Source organism: Prunus persica, chromosome G3 (assembly GCF_000346465.2).
Source record: "Prunus persica cultivar Lovell chromosome G3, Prunus_persica_NCBIv2, whole genome shotgun sequence".
Taxonomy (NCBI): domain Eukaryota; kingdom Viridiplantae; phylum Streptophyta; class Magnoliopsida; order Rosales; family Rosaceae; genus Prunus; species Prunus persica.
The window spans coordinates 4,094,074-4,116,504 of NC_034011.1; the positions used below are offsets into that span (position 1 = coordinate 4,094,074).

At 36.6% G+C, this 22,431-nt stretch overlaps 2 protein-coding genes across 2 annotated transcripts; one reads left to right on the top strand and one right to left on the bottom strand.

Moving 5' to 3' along the window:
* Positions 2,380-7,481, top strand: LOC18781930 (hexokinase-1). The gene is made up of 9 exons (XM_007215723.2): positions 2,380-2,822; positions 3,477-3,627; positions 3,717-3,899; positions 5,374-5,448; positions 5,613-5,768; positions 5,904-6,002; positions 6,101-6,231; positions 6,410-6,491; positions 6,764-7,481. The coding sequence occupies exons 1-9, from the start codon at positions 2,554-2,556 to the stop codon at positions 7,109-7,111; spliced, it is 1,494 nt and encodes a 497-aa protein (XP_007215785.2). The 5' UTR covers positions 2,380-2,553; the 3' UTR covers positions 7,112-7,481.
* LOC109947890 (basic proline-rich protein-like) lies at positions 20,392-22,070 on the bottom strand. Its single transcript, XM_020559278.1, has 2 exons — positions 20,730-22,070; positions 20,392-20,502 (listed from the first exon to the last, which is right to left on the bottom strand). The coding sequence occupies exons 1-2, from the start codon at positions 22,068-22,070 to the stop codon at positions 20,392-20,394; spliced, it is 1,452 nt and encodes a 483-aa protein (XP_020414867.1).

Below are 22,431 nucleotides of genomic sequence, written 5' to 3' on the forward strand. Positions count from 1 at the left end.
CTAAATTCACAAGTGTAGTAGGAGTAGTTACCTAAAGGATATTCTCAGGAGATTGATCTGTTGGCACTGTTGAGTTAGAGGAGGGTCTTCATCTTATCTCGTTGTTCTGTATTGTCTGTAGGCGTGGGACTCGGATCATAAACATCTTCGTAGAGGTCAGGCTAGTGTGGCAATCGATCGCTGTGAATGGGCTATTGACCGCTTTTCGACAAAGAACAATCTCGTGCTCCAGACTTGGGACGATCTATTTGTAACATCCCAAATCGACCAACGAAAAGGGGGTGATGTGCCTTATATGTACATGCCCACCTTCATCTAGCACGAGGCCTTTTGGAAGCTCACTAACTTCGGAGTCATGGGAACTCCGAAGTTATGCGAGTTTGGGCTAGAGTAATCCCAGGATGGGTGACCCACTAGGAAGTTACCCGTGAGTTCTTAGAAACAAAACCGTAAGGACAGAGAGGAGGGCCTAAAGTGGACAATATCGTGCTACGACAGAGCCAATCCCGAGATGTGATATAATGGTATTAGAGCCACACTCGCACCACATGACAGAGTGGTTTTGATACCGGGACTGAGGGATGAGTCACACTATTAGCTATGCTGGGATTGAAGTCATCTACATAATATAGCCCTCTCTCTTAGTACCACGACCAAGAATCTGCTTAGTGTGAATATCCTGAAGCAAACAAAAACCAGGGTAAATGAGTACATAACAATTTAATTATTCAGTAAGCTGACTAATGGACATCGGGATCAACGTCATATGATCAGTTGCATCAGAATCAATTGTTCAGCTCGTGGAATCACTCTTATACGAAGTTTAGAATCCATAACCAATACCATTACTGGCCATATCACGTTGTGTTCGATCTTTGAGAGTAGCTCACCATTCGGGGTAGCCATGCAATTTAAAACAAGTCTTATGAGTGTGTCTCGGATCACCACAGTATGTGCAATCTCATCCATGTGTCGAGGTCGTTAATCGAGAAGTCATAATCTATGTAGCGGAAGATGCATAGGATACATGTTTAGTAGGAATTCAGATCGGGATCTTAGCCTGAGTCTTAGTCTTAGTCGGAGTCGGATTTGAAGTCGGGATCTGAGTTTGAATCATAGACAAATTCGGGGTTGAGGTCGTCATTGTAGTTGAGGTTGAGGTTGTCATTGTAGTTGAGGTCAATGTCGTCAAAATAGGATCCTGATTCAGGATCGAGTTCGGGGTCATCAAAATAAGATCTTGATTCAGGATCGGATTTGAGATGAAAGTATGCATCTATAGGAGCTAAGCCACTTGGGCACTCAATTCGGCTATGGTTGGTTGAGAAGAAGAGAAAGAGTCAGTGATGCTACCTTCATGAGGGTTAAAAAAATCATCAACCCCTATAACGGCAGTGGGGGTTTGAAACTAGAGTAAGCAATTCCAAGATCGCCGTTCTGATACCATGCTAAAATATAAAACCTAATATGAAAATATTTGTTTGTGGGAATTTTCTATATATTCCTCTCCTTGTAGGAGGCCATATTTATAATACAATGGAGCCTTAGTGGCCAAGTAAATAATAAATTCATATTTCTATTTACAGTAGAAAATCAGGAAATAAAATAAACCAAATATAATTATAATGAGAATCTTTGGTATGTAAGGAAAAAAAGTCAATGGTCTACAAGTCACGCCAACAGTATATACTCACCACAATTCTCAACACTTGACATATGTTCATAAATATAACCACGATTACATAAATCAAAGTAAAAAGTTAACTATGGTTATACTTATGAATACATGTTAAGTATTAAGTGAACATACACATTAAGTTGAAATAGTGAGCAAAAATATTTCCATTATAAGTCTGATTCTCTTCCCAATCAAAATAAGAGTGTATGGCATCGGCCAAAAAGTATTTAGAAAAGTCAAGAAAATACGGATAAGTTTATAGTTAAACAATAATAAATTTTGTTCACTACATCACTCGTGATCCTAGAAATAATCTCATCATTCCTACGTGGATTCTATTAAGATAAGATAAGAAGATTAGTAGTTTTGTGGTCAAATGAAGCCATCCATTCCACACTAATGCAAGAAGTTAGAAACTCAAGTGATCTTATCAAATGTTTAATCCCCTTGTCAAAGACATTTTAATTGAAAATTCAAATCCAAATCCTTCATTAGAAACCTTTCCATCTAAATATTTAAATATTCATGTAAAAATAATCCTTAATTTGATAAAAAAAGAAACAAATCCTAAATCTTGACCAAAAAAAGAAGAGACACCCAATCCTTAAAATTTTTTTGCTGTGGGATAAAATTGTAATTCTCATTGGAAACAAATAGAGCTCCAATCCAATTATTTGTTGTCTTTTGAGGTAATTACCAATGAAATTCCAATTGTGGCCCTACTCATATAAAAAGTTACGCCAAACCGTTAAAACGTTCCTCCAATTCCCGTCACTTCCGAAAACCAGAAGAAACACACAGAATTTCGTTCTCATTCCATTTTCCGCAATCTCCACAAACGACTCCAAACCCAATCAATCAAATCTACATACACAATGGGGAAGAAGGCAGTGGTGATTATTACCGCGGCGGCCGTGTGCACCGCAGCCGCCGCTCTGGTGGTGCGCCACCGCATCCGGAGCTCAGGCCGGTGGGCCCGGGCAACCGCCATCATCAAAGAGCTAGAGGAGAAGTGCGGGACCCCCATTGGGAAGCTGAGGCAGGTGGCTGACGCCATGGCTGTGGAGATGCACGCCGGCCTTGCCTCTGAAGGTGGCAGCAAGCTCAAGATGATCATTAGCTATGTCGACAATCTCCCTACTGGGTACGTATATATTCAATCAATCAACCCTTTTGCTCTCGTAACGTGAATATGTATATATTTTGGATCGACTTGTTCTGGGTCTTCGTCTATAAGGTGTCTCTTTTATTTATTCAAGTTGATCTCTTTTGGGTATAATTGACGTGGGTGTTTCTGTTGTTGTTTATATGGATGTGGGTGATTCAAAGTCCATTTCTTGATCCAATTATTATAGTTAATTTTTTGTTGTGAATCTGCCATATTTTGGGTAAGCTTTAAAGTTTTGTTTATTTATAGATGGACTGAAACTTTTGGTTGAATTCTCATACAATTGTCATCATATTCGTAGGGCCAATCAGAATTTTCCAAATTGTATGGATTTATCCTTTTTTTTGTGTGGCATGTTTATCTCTTCTTGATCAATCTTCTTATAGAATTTTGAGGAGTGAGTTGTACCTTGTGTATGTTTCGTAGTCCTTGAAACAGTCGTGTCATAAACAAAAATATGACTTATATTGAAATTTATGCTGTCAGATGTTGAAATTATTCCTAAATGTATGTTTTTATAGCTTCTCTGTCCTATTATTGTTGTTAAACAAGCTGTTGAAAGAGGTTTAAACTGAATACCTCCTCATATACGTACATTTTTTTATTATTATTTATTATTTTGTGTTTCAGGACTGAAAAAGGGTTGTTTTATGCATTGGATCTTGGAGGAACAAACTTCCGTGTGCTGAGGGTGCAATTGGGGGGGAAGGGTCGTGGAATTATTAGTCAAGAATTTACAGAGGTCTCAATTCCTGAAAATCTTATGGTTGGGACTTCAGATGTAAGTAGTTTGTCACTAAGAATGCCATTGTAAATCAAGGTGCTTTATGCGAAACATCTCTCAAGTCTAAAGGATAATTGTGATTTCAGGCACTGTTTGACTACATTGCAGCAGAACTTGCAAAATTTGTTGCTAAAGAAGGTCAAGATTATCAACTCCCTCCTGGCAGGCAGAGAGAACTAGGTTTTACCTTCTCATTCCCTGTGCTGCAATCATCAATTAATTCTGGGACCCTTATTAAGTGGACGAAGGGCTTCTCTATAGATGATGCAGTTCAGTCCTCATTACTTCAGCTCCTTTAATATTCTCTGATAATTGTTTTCTACTTAGTTTAATGTTCTCTATATTCTTCTTTAATATTCCCTTGTTAAAAGTGAATATCAGCACTTATGAAGTGTAGATATATAACTGTGCCAGGGAGTTTGCAATGCATTCATCCATTTCTGTTTAATCCATTGTAATGATGGACTGAAATCCAAAAATATGCCTGAACATCATGGGGCACATGACTCTAGTGGTAGAGCACTTAGGGTCACACCAATGGCCAGAGTTTGACTTTTGCCCTCTCCTGGTCTACGCCTTATTTTGTTCCAAAAAATGTTGTTTGGATGACTGAGACTCCCAGTTATGAAATTCAATTAGATCCCTTTTCTGAAATTTAAGGTCTGCAGCCTGGGTATATTTTTTCTCCGTTTTGAGTGAATATGGTTGTTGCATTTGTTGTGTCATTACTGGATATCCACTGAGATTTATTTCTATCCTTATTCGCCTCTGACATGCACTTTCTGTACTTTAAAATGAAAGAAAAATGAAAGGTGGAACAGCGTTCAATTTTTTTTCTTCTTCCAGGTAATGTATCTAGAAATTGTTGCTTAAGAGTAGTTTCTTCTAATAATTACTCTCATCAGTTTTCAGAGAAGTTAAAAGCACACCTCATCTGTTCCTTTTAAATTTTAATGAGACACACTTCGCTGCTCTTTTCTTGTGTTGAGATAGGTTGGACAGTTCCTTTGGTGCCTGTGAGCTACACTTCGCCAATAATTTCTATTTGGCATGATGTTATCATGCTTGCCCTTAGAAAAGTTTCCTACATATTCTGTATCTCTGTTGATAACGTTTTTGCATCTGTTGAAACATTGACTTGGACTGAGGTGATGTTAGGAAGATGCTATCCATAGTCCTGTTTCAGCATCCTTAAACATTAACATCAGTCAAACACTATTGATCTTAAGATGTATGGCTAGTCCCACCTCTCATCATCTTCAAGCTGAGATCCATCTTCTAGATCTATTATTTCATTATATTTCCTCCTGTTAAATGAAATTTATTTCACTTAGCAGTGCTTGAGTTCTTAAGATAGAGAGTACAGCAAATCAGTAACTTATGAATGTGGTTGAGTTTCTGTAATATAGTGTCCTCATCAAAATGTTGAAGTTATCTTTTGGTTCTTAACAATTGTAGTCAGTGCTACTTCTGACTATCTTCAAGTGCGCTTCATCATTTATAAACAATACACAAGCCAAATACTGTATTCCATTTTCCCCTGTTGAATGAGCAGTCATTCCCCTCGGTGCTAAAAGTCAAAAGATAAGAGTTGATGTCTAGTATATATATGTATTGGAAGCAGTAAGCATATCTAGTATTTGAATTATTGCCGGATGTCCAATAATAAACAGATTCTGAAATTGTGAAACTTGTTTGTTTACCCTTATTTCAACCTTTTGACTTTTAACTCTTGATGAATAGGTTGGCCAAGATGTTGTGGCTGAATTGAGTAAAGCCATTGAAAAACAAGGCCTTGATATGCGTGTGTCTGCTCTGGTAAGTTAAAGTTTATCAGTTATTAGAACATTGAAAAAAATGACCTTCATGTTGATTTTGTGAGTACGTAGTTTATTGGATTTGTGCTGTACCAGCATTTAAAATGCTTTTTCATATAAACTATTGTTTAAAATTAGGTGTTAATGGTCACTTTCTTACAACAGGTTAATGACACGGTTGGGACATTAGCTGGAGGTAGGTATGTCAATGGGGATGTTGTTGCTGCTGTGATTTTAGGTACGGGTACAAATGCAGCATATGTAGAACGTGCACATGCAATACCAAAATGGCATGGTCTTCTACCTAAATCTGGAGATATGGTTAGCAGTTCCTTCACGGCCATTGACTTGTGTCAATTTCATATTCAGTACTATCTTTTGTTTATACAACTATAAAAGCAATATGCAAATGCAAATTATAAAGCGAATAGTGAAGCAGCTTTCTATGGACTGCAGGTTATCAACATGGAGTGGGGCAATTTTAAGTCAGCACACCTTCCATTAACAGAATATGATCACTCATTGGATACCGAAAGCTTAAACCCTGGTGATCAGGTGATTGTACTTACATACTTCTTAAGTTTGTTTTGCTTTGCTCTAATAACAAACTTGATAATACTCATATTTTAACGTCTTTCAGTTGATTCTTTCAGATTTTTGAGAAGCTAATATCTGGAATGTACTTGGGAGAAATTGTTCGCAGAGTTCTTTGTAAGATTGCTGAAGAAGCTTCCCTTTTTGGTGACACTGTTCCACCAAAGTTAAAAGTCCCATTCATTTTGAGGTTATTCCTTAGGCCCACTATGTAACTTTTGTTGTATATGTTGCTGTTTGGTGCATATAGTTTCTCTTTTCTTTCAGATTTAACTTTATTCACATTGTTTAGATTATTTGGATTGATGATAGCGGATTGGGATTTTGTTTTCACGAAGTAGTTAAATTGTGAGTTGTGAATCATGCAGGACACCTGACATGTCCGCAATGCATCATGACACATCCTCTGATCTTAAGGTGGTACGAGACATATTGAAGAATGTATTGGAGGTATATTTAATTTTCCACGTCATCTGGAGTTACAGTAGTTGTCAAACCTTACTATTTGCTTTCATATCTCAATGACTTCTCACTTGCATTGTTAGCAAAGTCATAATTGTCTTAAGTAGACTTATGGCGATTGTGTTATGGGGTGATAAAGAGGTTGAATCTTGTGGACGATATTCTCTTATCTTCACATGAATGACTTTTAAATTTTGATTCCCAAACTAAATCAAAAAGTTTTTGTTGATTTAAATCTTTGAAGTTTAATTCTGTTTCAGATATCAAATACTTCTCTTAAAGTAAGAAAAATTGTTGTGGAGCTCTGCAACATTGTTGCCACACGTGGGGCTCGCCTTGCTGCTGCTGGAATTGTAGGTGTTCTGAAAAAGGTGGGAAAAGACGCATTCAAGGATGGGGAAAAACAGAGGACAGTGGTAGCTTTGGATGGTGGATTGTACGAGCATTACAATGAATATAGTAAGTGCATGGAGAATACCCTAAGAGAATTGCTTGGAGAGGAAGTTTCTGAGAGTATCGTTATTGAACACTCTAATGATGGTTCTGGCATTGGAGCTGCCCTTCTTGCTGCCTCTCACTCACAATACCTTGGAGTCGATGAATCCTGAATTTTCTCAGAACGGTAGAGCTTTTTGCTGAAGAAAGTTTCACAGTTTTGGCATTTTAATCTTTCCCCTGTTCCAACTAGAACCTCTCCCATTTTTTTTCATCTTTTTTCTGTGCCTCTTCTGCTCTGCCCATTTTCACCTTATGATTGTTTTTTCTTTTTGGGGGTGAATTTTAGTTTGCGGCTTTGCAGAATCTGTAAGAGAGGTGGATTGTTGTATAAAAGCAGGACCTGTAAGCGGCCATGCCATACTGCTTCGGCCTGCAAATTTCCATTTCTTTTTTGACCTTATGGTAATTCCAAATTCTTATGTTCAAAATAATAAAAGTATTGAGATGCTACTTTTAATCACAACACCCATTTTATTCTTATTATTTATTATTTTGTTTGTGGTCAGAAAATGTCAGTTAAGTAATGCCAATTCTGATTCATTTTCAGAGCCTCAAGCTCACTCCTAGGTTTGAAGACAAACCTTCTTCATTTTCTCCCCCTTTTTTTGTAACTTTCATGTTTAGTTTCTTTTCGTATGCTAAAGGTGAACTCTTTTGTAATTTCTTTTGGGTACAAAACACATTAGAAAAAAAAATCTCAACAGAAGGAGAAAAAGGGATGAAATAGGACAAAATCACCAACAATGAATAATATTAGACAAAAATTCTTTAACACAAAAAATTGTTGGATCTAATAATGTTAATATCTATTCCAAGTACACGTCTCACGGATTCCCAATGACAAAAGTAGCAATCAGTTAGTAGGAAGAGCAACCTTCTTGAGGCATTGTTTACGGCAGATCATGAAGTCTATCGCGCGTCCATTTTTCTGCACCAGAAGTCACATAAAATGTAAAAAGAGAAATTAGACCCTGCAATTATCAGATTGAAAACCCATAAAAGAAACAAAAACAAAAAGCTTTAATTTAATATACAAACCAAAACCAGCAGCGGTATAGGGCATGGGATGCTTGCAGGGAAGTGTACACTTATCAAAATTTATAGGCTTAGGATTAGGGCCCCTGCACAAAGAAGAACATCCCCTTAAACAGTCCACGTCGCTGTTCGAGCAAGTGTCCCTGCACAACATCAAACAGCCCTCATCGGAGGACTGGTAAAAAGGGAGATGGAGGGGGAGAGCTTTCTAGGGTAGGCTCAAAGGAAGGTGGAGGGGGAGAGTTTTCTAGGGTAAGGTCAAAGGGAGGTGGAGGGGGTGAGTTTTCTGGGGTAGGGTCTAAATATCGACCCATGACAACCCCAACCATCATCAACACCACAACTCTCATTAAACTACTTGCTTCAATTTCCATACCTCTCTCTCTCTCTCTCTCTTCCCCCTCCCCTCTTTCTCTCTCTAGATCTCTCACAGGATTGGAACTTGGAAGCCCTCCGGTCAATGGTACTTGTCATTCTTGATGAGATTTCTGTCTGCAGTGTGCTGCTTGTCCTAATTTTGAGCACAAGTTTATAATTTTGTTGAATTCGTTGACTTGTTGATTTGATTCATTTGTTGTTATTATATAACTCTAATTAAATTTAAACGCAGTGATTTCTCTTATTAAATGTTGAATTTGTTACCATAATTGGTTGATTAGAATCAATTCTCCTTCTGGAATTCAAGGGACTCTCAATCATATATAGCCGTCAAGTATACACATCAATACGTAAAACCTGTACCATCCATAACTACTTAATCAAAGGGATTAATACTGTAAAATGACATGTTATAATCAATTATAAGGGGCCTGTGTTTGGATGAGGGATTTACGAACTCATCTTGCTAAAATGCTTTTGTTTTGGAATCAAAGATGACACATTTGTCAATTTCTTGTTGGATTTGAAAATAAGGGATTTTAGAGTCTAAAGTTCAATTTTTAATACCACCAAATATATTTTATTTCAAAAATTCCAGTACAATGGATTTAGTTCAACCCATATGTTGTGGGTTAAGTTGGGTGTGAAAACTCGAATTCGGGACATTGAAGCAGAGATTCTGAATCGGAACTTAGGAACTAGACCCTAGATCCTTAACCCGGGCTTAGGTTAAGTTGCCGATTGACCAATTTTGGTGGTAGATCCTGCATCTTACCACTCTTTTCAATTTGAAAAGATTTAGTTATCCAAATTAAGGGCTAATTTATTTGGTCATATGGTGTAATTCTTGTAACTTTTTTCAAGAATATATTGTGGGAAAAGTTGGACAAAAGGAGTGCATTCACAAGGATAAGTACACGAAAGAGGAAGTGCTGAAATGTCTCAACAAAAAGAGAATTCTTATTCAATTCAATGCCGTTCATGAGTAGTAATATCTAGTACAATTATTCAATCCATTAATAATATTTTCTCTTATATGGAGATGAAAATTATAAAAATATCTAATTATTGATCTTCATTCTTGAGCTGCACCTCTTATAGCAGAAATCCAATTGGCTCTTGAAGTTATTTTCAGCAACTGTCACATAAAAATGGAAAAATAAAACACTGCAATTAGATAAACAATCCAAAACCATAAAAAATAATGAAACCCAACAAGAAAGAAGACTAAAGATACACATATGGAAGATTTCAATCAATATATATATATATACACACATACCAGTTGCAGGGTTAGGATATGTGGGTATGGCTTTTACGCAGGCAATCATACACTTTTTGAGAGACTTTGAAGCTTCGATCTTGCATTCAGCAGGGCAGGCCTCAAAGCAAGCTTTTCTAACAATCAACTTGTCATTATCGTTGCATTTTCTGTGGCATTTTCTCAGACATGGGTTGTGTTTTGGAGGAACATGATGAGAAGTGGGAGGAGGTGATTTTGGGACAACAGGGATTCTGATCATAGGTGGTGATATGGTTTCAAAAGGTGGGATTACAGGTCTAGGGTTTTGATGAGGAGGTGGAATTTTATCGACATGTGGAGAGTTTTCGAAAGGTGTGACTTCATCGGCAAGCGAATAATAATAAAAAAAGTTAGGGTCAACAGATTGGCCCATAGCAACCCAAACCATCATGAACATCATAGCCACAACTGCTAAATTACTTCCCTTCATGTCCATATCTACTAGCTCAAATTAATCTCACAGACTCTCTCTTTCTCACCCAAATCTACTTGAAATTGTGTGTGCTTGATTTGGTTCTGCACACATTGCCCCTATTTATAGGATTGGACATATTGCATGAGACTGAGCCCACAAATTTACACTAAGGATAGTCCATAAATTTCGATGTCTAACTGATTTTGATGATCTCAATTTTCCTGATTGATTATTAATTTGAGTTACTATTAATTTACTAATGTTGATGAGGTCGATTTCCAAATGAGGGACTGAGAATGATGTGCTTATCTGACGGAATTTCCAAAGGGTGGTGTGTTTGTAATTAGGAATAACTCGCTTTGATTAAGGAATTTTCTGTCATTAATTAAGGAATTAATTTCCTTTAGCTGTAGGATTGCTATACCATTCAAAAGGGTAATAATTAACTAATTACTGGTGTATATAGTTGGCACGGACTAGGGGTGTACAACGAATCGGATCGGGCTAGCTCATTGTGTTTTTTAAGCTGTATTGTGTTGGCCCATGTACTTAAGTGGGCTGTGTTGGCCCAACTCATTTATTAAAATATTATACCTCACTCGGCTTAAAGTTCAAGTCCATTTCTCGTGTCGGGCCCGTACTTAGCCCATGTAACTTGAATAATTTTTTTTTGTTAGCATATTAAATTAATGCAAAAAATCCATTGTAAATAGCTCATATCCATTAGTAAACTACATTATAGTCTCTTACTCTGGAACACAGACAAAATAATGAGAAACTACAACACAGACAAAATAATTCTTCTACACCACAGACAAAATAATGAGAAACTGCAGATCTGTGCATGTTGGCCAGTATTAGCAACACTCATTTCATATACATTGGTATTTGGTATATAGAAAATAAAAATAATAAAAGAAGACATGCAAGAACTACCTAGATCTTGGAAATACACACAACACAGGGAAAATGTTGAACATGAAAACAAGAACCAGCCAAAGCATAGACAGAAACCATCATAAATACTAAGGAAAACCGAAACCAGTCCACTTCATTAATAAATTCAAATATCACAATTTATAGGTATGAAAACAAAAAGGTTGAGATATTGCATCACTATAGATTGAGTAAATCCCGACTAGGTTGCGCACCTACTCAACTATCAATCACTTGCATTACTCAAACCCAACAATAACCACAATTAGACGTATGCCTAGAATCTACTAGATGTTTTCATTAGATAGGGAACTTCTGCCATCATCTTCAATATAAGGGAGATCTTCATCCACAAAATTTTGAGCTTGAAAATCTGCATATTCCCAATCTTTAACACATATAAGGACCACCAATATTTGAGGAGTTAGTCTCGTCCTCTTTTCACCTAACACATGACCACATGCACTAAAAGAAAACTCCGAAGCCATTGTTGAAAACAGAGGTGTTAGTGCATCACTTGTCATAATGGAAAGCACATAAAAGTTCTTTTCATGTTTCTATCAATCCAAAAGATTGAATTTTTTTGTTTTTTCCTCAGTCATAAATTCAACAAATTTAGTATTTAAGTATTTAAAAACTTCAGTACTAGAACATATTCCACTCTTTTGTTTTCCTTTGGTAGCAAGCATACGAAAAACATCGACTCTACTAGATGAAGAAGAGCCAAATAAAGGAACACGTGGAGCTGTTTGTGTATCTTTTGTACCAACATTATATTTCTTCTCATACAATACATAAGTATCATTGAAAGTATTCTGAATATTAGATATTGTAAGTGATAAACAGACGGATAAATTCCTAGATATTTCAGTCAATATTACCTCCAAATCACTTACTTTAATTCTATGATCAAATATTGCACCAAAACATAAAGTGTGCGGAACCCATGTCCAATACTTTTTATATTTAGCTTCCATTTCCTCACAGATCTTTTTAAAATTACAATTTGGATGAGATCTATATTTAGCAAAGTTGCACTAATATAAAACAAATCATTAAGTGCAATAGGAGATGTTGGGTAATAAACATCAGAACAATTACATGTAGCATCATAAAACATGTACTTTGAAAAAGTCCAATAAAGTAAAGCAAACATTCCACTCTTCGTCCCTCAACAGACTATTATTCATTATGTTGTTATAATAAAAATTGACGACATTGTTGTAACTTTTACACAATCTAAGCATGTGATAAGTTGAGTCTCAACGAATAAGCATGTCTTTTTTTCAATTTTATGGGTTTCAAGCCATAATTCTTACAAGGTTGAGCAAACTCTTGCTGCCTAGAACCAGTAGATCTTGCATCTTATTAGGAAGCCTTTGCCACACTAGTGATATATTAAGGGCTAATTTATTTGGTCATATGGTCTAATTCTTGTAACTTTTTTCAAGAATATATTGTGGGAAAAGTTGGACAAAATGAGATGATGGATTAGGAAGGCTTTGCCACACTAGTGATATATTGCCCCTTTCAATAAGTTAGAGGGTATATAGTAGACAAAAAAGGAAGTGCTGAAATGTCTCAAAGAGAGAATTCTTATTCAATTCAACAGTTCATGAGTAGTAATATCTAATACAATTATTCAATCCATTAATAATATTTTCTCTTATATGGAGATGAAAATTAGAAAAATATCTAATTATTGATCTTCATTCTTGAGCTGCACCTCTTATAGCAGAAATCCAATTGGCCCTCGAAGTTATTTTCAGCAACTGTCACATAAAAATGGAAAAATAAAACACTGCAATTTGATAGAAAATCCAAAACCATAAAAAAGATAAAACCCAACAAGAAAAAAGACTAAAGATATATACATACCAATAGCAGAGGTAGGATATGTGGGTATGGCTTTTACGCAGGCAATTATACACTTTTTGAGAGACATTGTAGCTTCAATCTTGCATTCAGCAGGGCAGGCCTCAAAGCAAGCTTTTCTAACTATCAACTTGTCATTATCGTTGCATTTTCTGTGGCATTTTCTCAGACATGGGTTGTGTTTTGGAGGAACATGATGAGAAGTGGGAGGAGGTGATTTTGGGACAACAGGGATTCTGATCATAGGTGGTGATACGGTTTCAAAAGGTGGGATTACAGGTCTAGGGTTTTGATGAGGAGGTGGAATTTTATCGACATGTGGAGAGTTTTCGAAAGGTGTGACTTCATCGGCAAGCGAATAATAATAAAAAAAGTTAGGGTCAACAGATTGGCCCATAGCAACCCAAACCATCATGAACATCATAGCCACAACTGCTAAATTACTTCCCTTCATGTCCATATCTACTAGCTCAAATTAATCTCACAGACTCTCTCTTTCTCACCCAAATCTACTTGAAATTGTGTGTGCTTGATTTGGTTCTGCACACATTGCCCCTATTTATAGGATTGGACATATTGCATGAGACTGAGCCCACAAATTTACACTAAGGATAGTCCATAAATTTCGATGTCTAACTGATTTTGATGATCTCAATTTTCCTGATTGATTATTAATTTGAGTTACTATTAATTTACTAATGTTGATGAGGTCGATTTCCAAATGAGGGACTGAGAATGATGTGCTCATCTAATGGAATTTCCAAAGGGTGGTGTGTTTGTAATTAGGAATAACTCGCTTTGATTAAGGAATTTTATGTCATTAATTAAGGAATTAATTTCCTTTAGTTAGCTGTAGGGATTGCTATACCATTCAAAAAGGTAATAATTAACTAATTATTGGTGTATATAGTTGGTAAGAAATAGAGGTGTAAACGAGCTGGATCGAGCTGGCTCATTGTGTTTTTAGGTCATGATGTGCTAGCCCATGTAATTAAGCGGGTTGTGTTGGCCCAACTCATTTATTAAAATATTATACCCAACTCGGCTCAAAGATCAAGTCTATTTCTTGTCGGGCTGTACTTGGGTTGTGCTTGAGATGTGCGTGCTCGGGGTGGGCTTGTACTTGGCCCATCTAACTTAAATTTTTTTTTTTTTTTGGTTAGAATATTAAATTAATACCAAAAATCCATTGTAAACAGCTCCTATCCATTAGTAAACTTCATTCCAATCTCTTACTCTGGAACACATACAAAATAATGAGAAACTACAATACACACAAAATAATTCTTCTACAACACAGACAAAATAATGAGAAACTACAGATCTTGTGCATGTTTACAAGTATTCGTAACACTCATTTCATATACATTGGTATTTGGTATATAGAAAATAAAAATAATAAAAGAAGACATGCAAGAACTACCTAGATCTTGAAAATACATACAACACATGGAAAATGTTGAACATGAAAACAAGAACCACCAAAGCATATACATAAACCATCAGAAATACTAAGGAAAACTGAAACCAGTCCATTTCATTAATAAATTCAAAAAGTGCAATTTATAGTTATGAAAACAAAAAGGTTGAGATATTGCATCACTATAGATTAAGCATATCCCAACTAGGTTGACACCTACTGAACTATCAATCACTTGCATTACTCAAACCCAATAATAACCACAATTAGAAGCATGCACGGAATCTACTAGATGTTTTCATTAGATAGGGAACTTGTGCCATCATCTTCAAAATAAGGGACATCTTCATTTCCAAAATTTTGAGTTTGAAAATCTGCATATTCTCAATCTTTAACACACATAAGGACCTCCAATATTTGAGGAGTTAGCCTCGTCCTCTTTTCATCTAACACATGACCACATACACTAAGAGCAGACTCCGAAGCTACTGTGGACACTGGAGTTGTTAGTACATCACGTGTCATAATGGAAAGCACATGAAAGTTTTTTTCATGTGCTTTCCACCAATCCAAAAAATTGATTGATTGATTTATTTATTTATTTTTGTTTCTTCTTGAGTCATAAATTTAGCAAATTCAGTATCTAAGTATTTAAAAACTTCAATACGAAAATATATTCCACTCTTTTCTTTTCCTTTGATAGCAAGCATACCAAAAACAACTGCACTACCAGACGAAGAAAAGCCAAATAAAGGAACACGTGGAGTTGTTTGTGTATCTTTTGTACCAACATTATATTTCTTCTCATACAGCACATAAGTAAGTCTTATGAATTAGATATTGTAAATGGTAAACAAATGGATAAATTCCTAGATATTTTAATCAATATATTACATCCAAATCACTTACTTTAATTCTATGATCAAATATTGCACCAAAACATAAAGTGTGACGAATCTATGTCCAATACTTTTTATATTTAGCTTCCATTTCCTCACAATTTTTTTTAAAATTACAATTTGGATAAAATCTATATTTAGCAAAGGTAGCACTGATATAAAACAAATCATTAAGTGCAACAGAAGATGTTGAGTAATAAACACTAGAATAATTACATGGAGTCATAAACCATGCACTTTGAAAAGTCCAACGAAGTAAAGCAAACATTCCACTCTTCGTCCCTCAACTGACTGTCATTCATTATGTTGTTGTAATAAAAACTGATGACATTGTTGTAACTTTTACACAATCTAAGTATGTGATAAGTTGAGTTCCAACGAATAAGCATGTCTTTTTTCAATTTTATAGGTTTCAAGCCATAATTCTTACAAAGTTGAGCAAACTCTTGCTGCCTAGAACCAGTAGATCTTGCGTCTTAGGAAGCCTTTGCCACACTAGTGATATATTAAGGGCTAATTTATTTGGTCATATGGTCTAATTCTTGTAACTTTTTTCAAGAATATATTGTGGGAAAAGTTGGACAAAATGAGATGATGGATTAGGAAGCCTTTGCCACACTAGTGATATATTGCTTCAATAAGTTAGAGGGTATATAGTAGACAAAAAAGGAAGTGCTGAAATGTCTCAAAGAGAGAATTCTTATTCAATTCAACCGTTCATGAGTAGTAATATCTAATACAATTATTCAATCCATTAATAATATTTTCTCTTATATGGAGATGAAAATTAGAAAAATATCTAATTATTGATCTTCATTCTTGAGCTGCACCTCTTATAGCAGAAATCCAATTGGCCCTCGAAGTTATTTTCAGCAACTGTCACATAAAAATGGAAAAATAAAACACTGCAATTTGATAGAAAATCCAAAACCATAAAAAAGATAAAACCCAACAAGAAAAAAGACTAAAGATATATACATACCAATAGCAGAGGTAGGATATGTGGGTATGGCTTTTACGCAGGCAATTATACACTTTTTGAGAGACATTGTAGCTTCAATCTTGCATTCAGCAGGACAGGCCTCAAAGCAAGCTTTTCTAACTATCAACTTGTCATTATCGTTGCATTTTCTGTGGCATTTTCTCAGACATGGGTTGTGTTTTGGAGGAACATGATGAGAAGTGGGAGGAGGTGATTTTGGGACAACAGGGATTCTGATCATAGGTGGGGATACGGCTTCAAAAGGTGGGATTACAGGTCTAGGGTTTTGATGAGGAGGTGGAATTTTATCGACATGAGGAGAGTTTTCGAAAAGTGTGACATCATCGGCAAGCGAATAATAATCAATAAAGTTAGGGTCAACAACAGATTGGCCCATAGCAACCCAAACCATCATGAACATCATAACCACAACTGCTAAATTACTTCCCTTCATGTCCATATCTACTAGCTCAAATTAATCTCACAGACTCACTCTTTCTCACCCAAAATCTACTTGAAATTGTGTGGTTGATTTGGTTCTGCACACATTGCCCCTATTTATAGGATTGGACATATTGCATGAGATTGAGCCCATGGTGTGTGTGTGTGTGTATGTTTGTAATTAGATTGAACCTAAGGAAAGTCCATAAACCCTAATGTTGATTGATTATTAATTTTAGAGATGTACGTGCAGCAATTTATCTTACTAACTGAGTGAGAATAATGTGCTCATTGTGTGTGTTTGTAATTAGGAATAATTCGCTTTGATTAAGGAATTTTCTGTCATTAATTAAGGAATTAATTTCCTTTAGTTAGCTGTAGGGATTGCTATAGCATTCAAAAGGGTACTAATTAACTAATTATTGGTGTATATAGTTGATGGAAACGTACATCAAGGCTTTTATCATGCATGTAATCTTTGAAATTTGGAAGCAAGATAGTTAGCATGCATGCTCAAACCATTGTTCGAGTTCTTCTATTGAAATATTTCGTTTATTTAAATTTATTGTCATTAAAATACTTTTATGTTTCACTTTTCTGTTTATAAGATTTGATTCATTTCTTTCTCCAGACCCAAAAAATCAGTTCTTTCAGATCTTTTTTTTGTCGTACGTAATATTTTATGGTTAATGTTTTTTCCTTTAAAAAAAACTTGTTAAATTTAATATCAAAATATATAGTTTTTTTTTTTTTACTTCACATGAAATTTATTGCATTTTTTAACATTAAAAAAATAAAATTGTATAGGGCTTCCTTTTTAAAAAAAGAACATTGGTACAATGGACCCACTAGTGTAGTAGTTTGGAGTAAATTGTTCTCCTAGGTAAGGGTTTGGGTTCGAGTTCTAACATCCGTGTATGTGTGTGGGTTTAGTATACTATCGCTCCTCTCAAAAAGAAAGATCCTCAAAAAATAAAAAACAAAGGTGAAATTTTTTATAAATAAAATGTGTCAAATTTATCAGACAAAACTCAAAACTAATTTCTGTCAAACTAATGAAACTTGAACTTCTAGTTTCTATTGGGCCTTCTCCTGGAACTATATGCCTGTGTTTCTTTCAATGCCAACTTAATGGGCTCTTCTTCTTTTCTTTTCTTTTTTCAATAGCAAAACCACTCCTTGTAATTTCTCACTTTTTAAATGAAACCAAAAAAGAAAACTTGGCAGAAAAGAGAAGAAATTTTAAGCATTTTCCATTTGAGAAAGTTGTTAAGCATTTTGCATTTGAGGTCTTCCATCATAAAAATACATCACACCAACAGATAAAAATGAACACCAACATACAACAAAAAACAAAAATCAAATTAAAACTACAAAATTACAAATATCTAATGCACGCTATAAAGCAAAGAAAGAAAAAAATTGAAAACCCAAAAACACAATCCAAATTGATCAAACAATTAAAATCAGATTCATACTTGCAGAAGAAACCCAGTATCCCAAAACCTAAAGAAGAGGGCTCAAATAGTGGATAACACATAAAAGATGGCCGGCCTCATGAACTTCATATGATACCTGGAAATTTTCTATCTCTCAGACTTCTTTAAAGAGAGATCTCTGATAGCTAGAGTGCATGAAATTCCATCTGAACAAATTAAGCATACTAGAAATATATAGTAATAATTTCTGATTGGAGTACGAACGTATTAGTACGTATAATTTTGAGCCTTTTCCGAAGCCACTGTCGTATATTGTTGGCCTTCTTGTATATGTACCTTGTGTTTGTTGCATGCTTGGCTATATGTATACTAATCTTCCTTTGCCTGGCTTCATCTGTGTGCCATACATGCATTACATGGTGTATGCAAGCCGAGACATACAACGTTCCGATGAATCACCCAATGCCAATGTTGTGCCATGTTTGGAGGTGTTTCAGCCAAACTGAGAAGTCTTTTACACAGAGGGAAACCTTTGTTATAGCCATCTGGTTATTTACAAGACTCACCTTAACTATGCGCCACTGTATATATAATATATTTGCCTAAGACTAAGAGAGCTTCAAGGAGAACGTGCTTCCCCCACTACCAGATATGTATATAGGTAGTCAAGTGGTATAGCGAGCTATAATGATAAAATGACAAAGATTTTGACTTCTGCTCTCTCTGAAGATGATTCTAGTCAACTAGAAAATGAATTTCAGTTGCTGGTGGGTCTCTCTTTTCCATTATATTTTAATTTCCTAGTGTTATCTTATCCAATTGTTATAACTATGTTGTTGACTGTGCTTCCTGCCTTCCATTGTATATCTAAGTTTGTATTTATTTCCTTGTTACATTGTATATCTAGTTTCTCTTCAGTAGGAAGACACATACTTTGTCTTCATGACTTGTTATTTTTCAGACCTTTCCTACTAATAAGAAGGATGATAACATACTAAACTCACACACGGTACACGAATATGCTAGGACTCAAACCCAGGACCTTGTCTGGGGAATAATTGCTCCAAATTACTATACTAGTGAGTCCTTTCCAACTAAATACGGGATTCATTTAAACGAAGGGACAGCAGTTGTAATAGAGTAGGTATAAAATAAATTATAACTAAAGAGTAATATATGTTCAATTGATAGATATTGGCATACTAGATCATGTACTTATTATGCATTCAAACAAGAGTTCACTTAATCAAATGTTTAATATTTGACAAAAGAAAAACATAACAGATTTGCATGTTATTTAAGCATAAAGTTGAGGTGGCAGGGACGCTGTTTCCATAAAAATTCAACTTGAAATTCATTCCCATTTGGACTGGTATACGAAAAGTATATGGAATTCGGGGCACTTCCACCAAGAGTGTGCGTATATACATCCCTTTCTCGGTTGGTCAAATTATAATGAAGATGTCAAGCGGCCCCCTCCTTTTCTGTGTGGTTGAAAACCAAGATATGTAGTATTATTTTATTTAAAGGGTGCTTGAGAGAAAAATGTCTATATAGAATAGCAGTCTTTGGGCAGATTTCCAATATTAAGAGATACAATTAAATCTTTGGGCCGTTTGATAACAATTTCAATTTTAGTTTTTAGTATATTTTTTTGTTTTTTGTGCTAGAGTATAAAGTAAAAAAGATGGAGAATGGAAGTGAGAATCAGAGGATGGAAGAGTAACAGAAATGAAAACAAAAACCAAAAACTGAAATCTATTTGAAATTGTTTTCACTTTTGTTACTCCTCTCCCTCCCATCATCCTCTCTCAATCTCATCATCACTCTCATTTTGCTCTTTGATTAGTGTGCATTATTGAGTCCAATAGAAAGGTTGTTAGTGTCCAAAAGCTCTTCATTGAATTGAATATTGTTTTTTTTTTTTGGGTGAGGTAATTATCATGTGATTGATGCAATAGATATACGAGAATTGATTTGTTTAACTAATTACCAAAGATTTACTCTCTTTTCTGCAAATAATTACGAGTAGTTTTGGCTTAGTTGGTGACGGTGATTGTAAAGCCAAAAAGGTTAGACTCAGTTCTGTGCATGGTTTGTTGCTAGATTAGGTAAACTTTTAGTTAAAAGGTAAGAACCTCCCTGGGATTCTCGTTATTTATTGAATTCTTTTGATACAATAAAAAAGTAAAAAACAAAATCACAGAACACATACATATGAGAAAGATAGGAATTCTTATTGTGATTGATTACATGAGATTCATGAATCATGCTATTACGCAGATACATGTTTTATTCTGACTCCAAGGATCAAAAACTTGATGATTAGCTTCAGCTGCTGCAACAAGGTCGTTATTGAATACTTGAACGATCAGCATCTGCATTTGTAAACCACAAAATTAATTAAACATGGTAAGGAATCAAATCAAATCAAATCAATGGTAAAAAAATAATGTAAATCATGTGATGATGTGAGTGCATGTGAAATAAATACCTGAAGAATGATGAGTTAATTGGGCCGAAAATGCAGAGACACAGATCAAGGAACGAGACTAAGTAAATAATCCTGGTTGCATTGAAGCATACACGCAGCGACACAACCTGCCTGATTCATACCCCGTTTTCTTGAGTAACGGTAACCGGGTACGGGGTGATTGGGGTCCACAGGATGAACTGGATCCACGGGACTCGCAGGTGTCACTGGTGTGACAGGAGTACCTGGTGAAGATGGAGCGGCGGGAGAACCAGGTGGAGATGGAGCGGAGGGAGAACCGGGTGGCGATGGACTAGCCGGAGGACCGGGTTTGGCTGGACTAGCCGGAGAACCAGGTGGAGATGGACCAGCAGGAGCACCGGGTGGAGATGGACCGGTGGGAGAACCGGGTGGAGATGGACCGGTGGGAGGAGAGGGTGGGGGATTCGGTTTGGCTGGAGCAGCGGGACTAGGCGGTGAGGGTGGAGATGGACCGGTGGGAGGAGTGGATGGGGGATTCGGTTTGGCTGGAGCAACGGGACTAGGCGGTGAGGGTGGATTTGGTTTGGTTGGAGTAGGGATGGGGGGAGGGCGGATAACGGGTGAAGGGATAACGGGGACAGGAGTAACGGGAACGGGGACGGGAGTAACAGGACGGACAGGACGGACTGGACGGAAAAAGCCTCCGCCTCCGCCACCGCCGCCGCGTCCACGGAATAACCCATTGGTATTTTTTGCGGTGGGAGTGCTCCAGACGGCGGGGGCTTGGCATTCGTAAGCGCAGGAAACACCACAAATGCTGGTTTTAAGGGCGATCTTTTCAGCAGACCAACCAGGTGGCGGTGGAGTGTTTAGGGGTGGGGGTGGTGGTATAACAACACCCGGTGGTAGAGGAGTATTGGGTGCTATAACAAAGGGTGGTGCTTTTCCTATGTTTTTATAAAGTTCTGGTGGGAGTGTAAAAGTTGATGGTTGAGGACTGTTGGCAGGAGCTTCTACAGAAGGTGATGGTTGAGGACTATATGGAGGGAGTGGAATGTTTGGATCCAAAGGATTAAAATAAGGAGGAGGGCTTGGAACTGGTGCACTAGGAGTAGTTGGAGGAGAGAGGCCAGGGATTAATGGGTTAGGAAAGGCTGGTGGAGTGAGACCGGGAAGGTTAGGGTTAGGAAAGGCTGGTGGAGTAAGACTGGGAAGATTAGGGTTAGGAAAGGCTGGTGGAGTGAGACCGGGAAGATAAGGGTTAGGAAAGCCAGGTGGAGTAAGACCGGGAAGATAAGGGTCAGGAAGGCCTGGTGGAGTGATGGGAGGGAAAAGACCAGGAATGTTAGGGTTTGGAAAGCCTGGTGGGATGATAGGAGGAGGAAGGCCAGGCATAGGAGGAGGTGGAAGGCCTATTTGAGCTTCAACTACAAACCCTAGGCTTGCTGCTGCTGTTAGCAAAAGGACCATAATATTCATCATGGTCACCATCACCGATCTCTCCCTCTCTCCAAGTGTAGATCGCAATGTACTTGGATATGATGATCGATGAACACAACCAGCCCACTATTTATAGCCTTGGCCTTGCAGTTTGCTACTAAAATTTTCCATTAATAGATTTCTGTGAGTGAATGCAAAATGAGAGCAAATTTTGGAGATCGTTGCTTGCATTTAGAATCAATTATAAGCTGCCAATGTTCCGATTGTTCTCTTGCATCCATGCATTGCCGCCCCTAGATGGGGAAATTGAATTTGGTTCCTGCCGTCATGCTGGCTGTCATCCAATGAAACATTGACACCTCTTAATGAATTCCTTTGGTTATATCAGTCGATTAGGTAATTGATGAAAACA

Coding starts and splice junctions, on each gene's coding strand:
- LOC109947890 (XM_020559278.1), bottom strand. CDS start 22,070: ATGGTGACCATGATGAATATTATGGTCCTTTTGCTAACAGCAGCAGCA. Junction 20,503..20,729: donor GAAAACGGGGTATGAATCAG/GCAGGTTGTGTC, acceptor TTACAAATGCAG/ATGCTGATCGTTCAAGTATT.
- LOC18781930 (XM_007215723.2), top strand. CDS start 2,554: ATGGGGAAGAAGGCAGTGGTGATTATTACCGCGGCGGCCGTGTGCACC. Junction 3,628..3,716: donor TTATGGTTGGGACTTCAGAT/GTAAGTAGTTTG, acceptor TTGTGATTTCAG/GCACTGTTTGACTACATTGC. Junction 6,232..6,409: donor AAAGTCCCATTCATTTTGAG/GTTATTCCTTAG, acceptor TGAATCATGCAG/GACACCTGACATGTCCGCAA.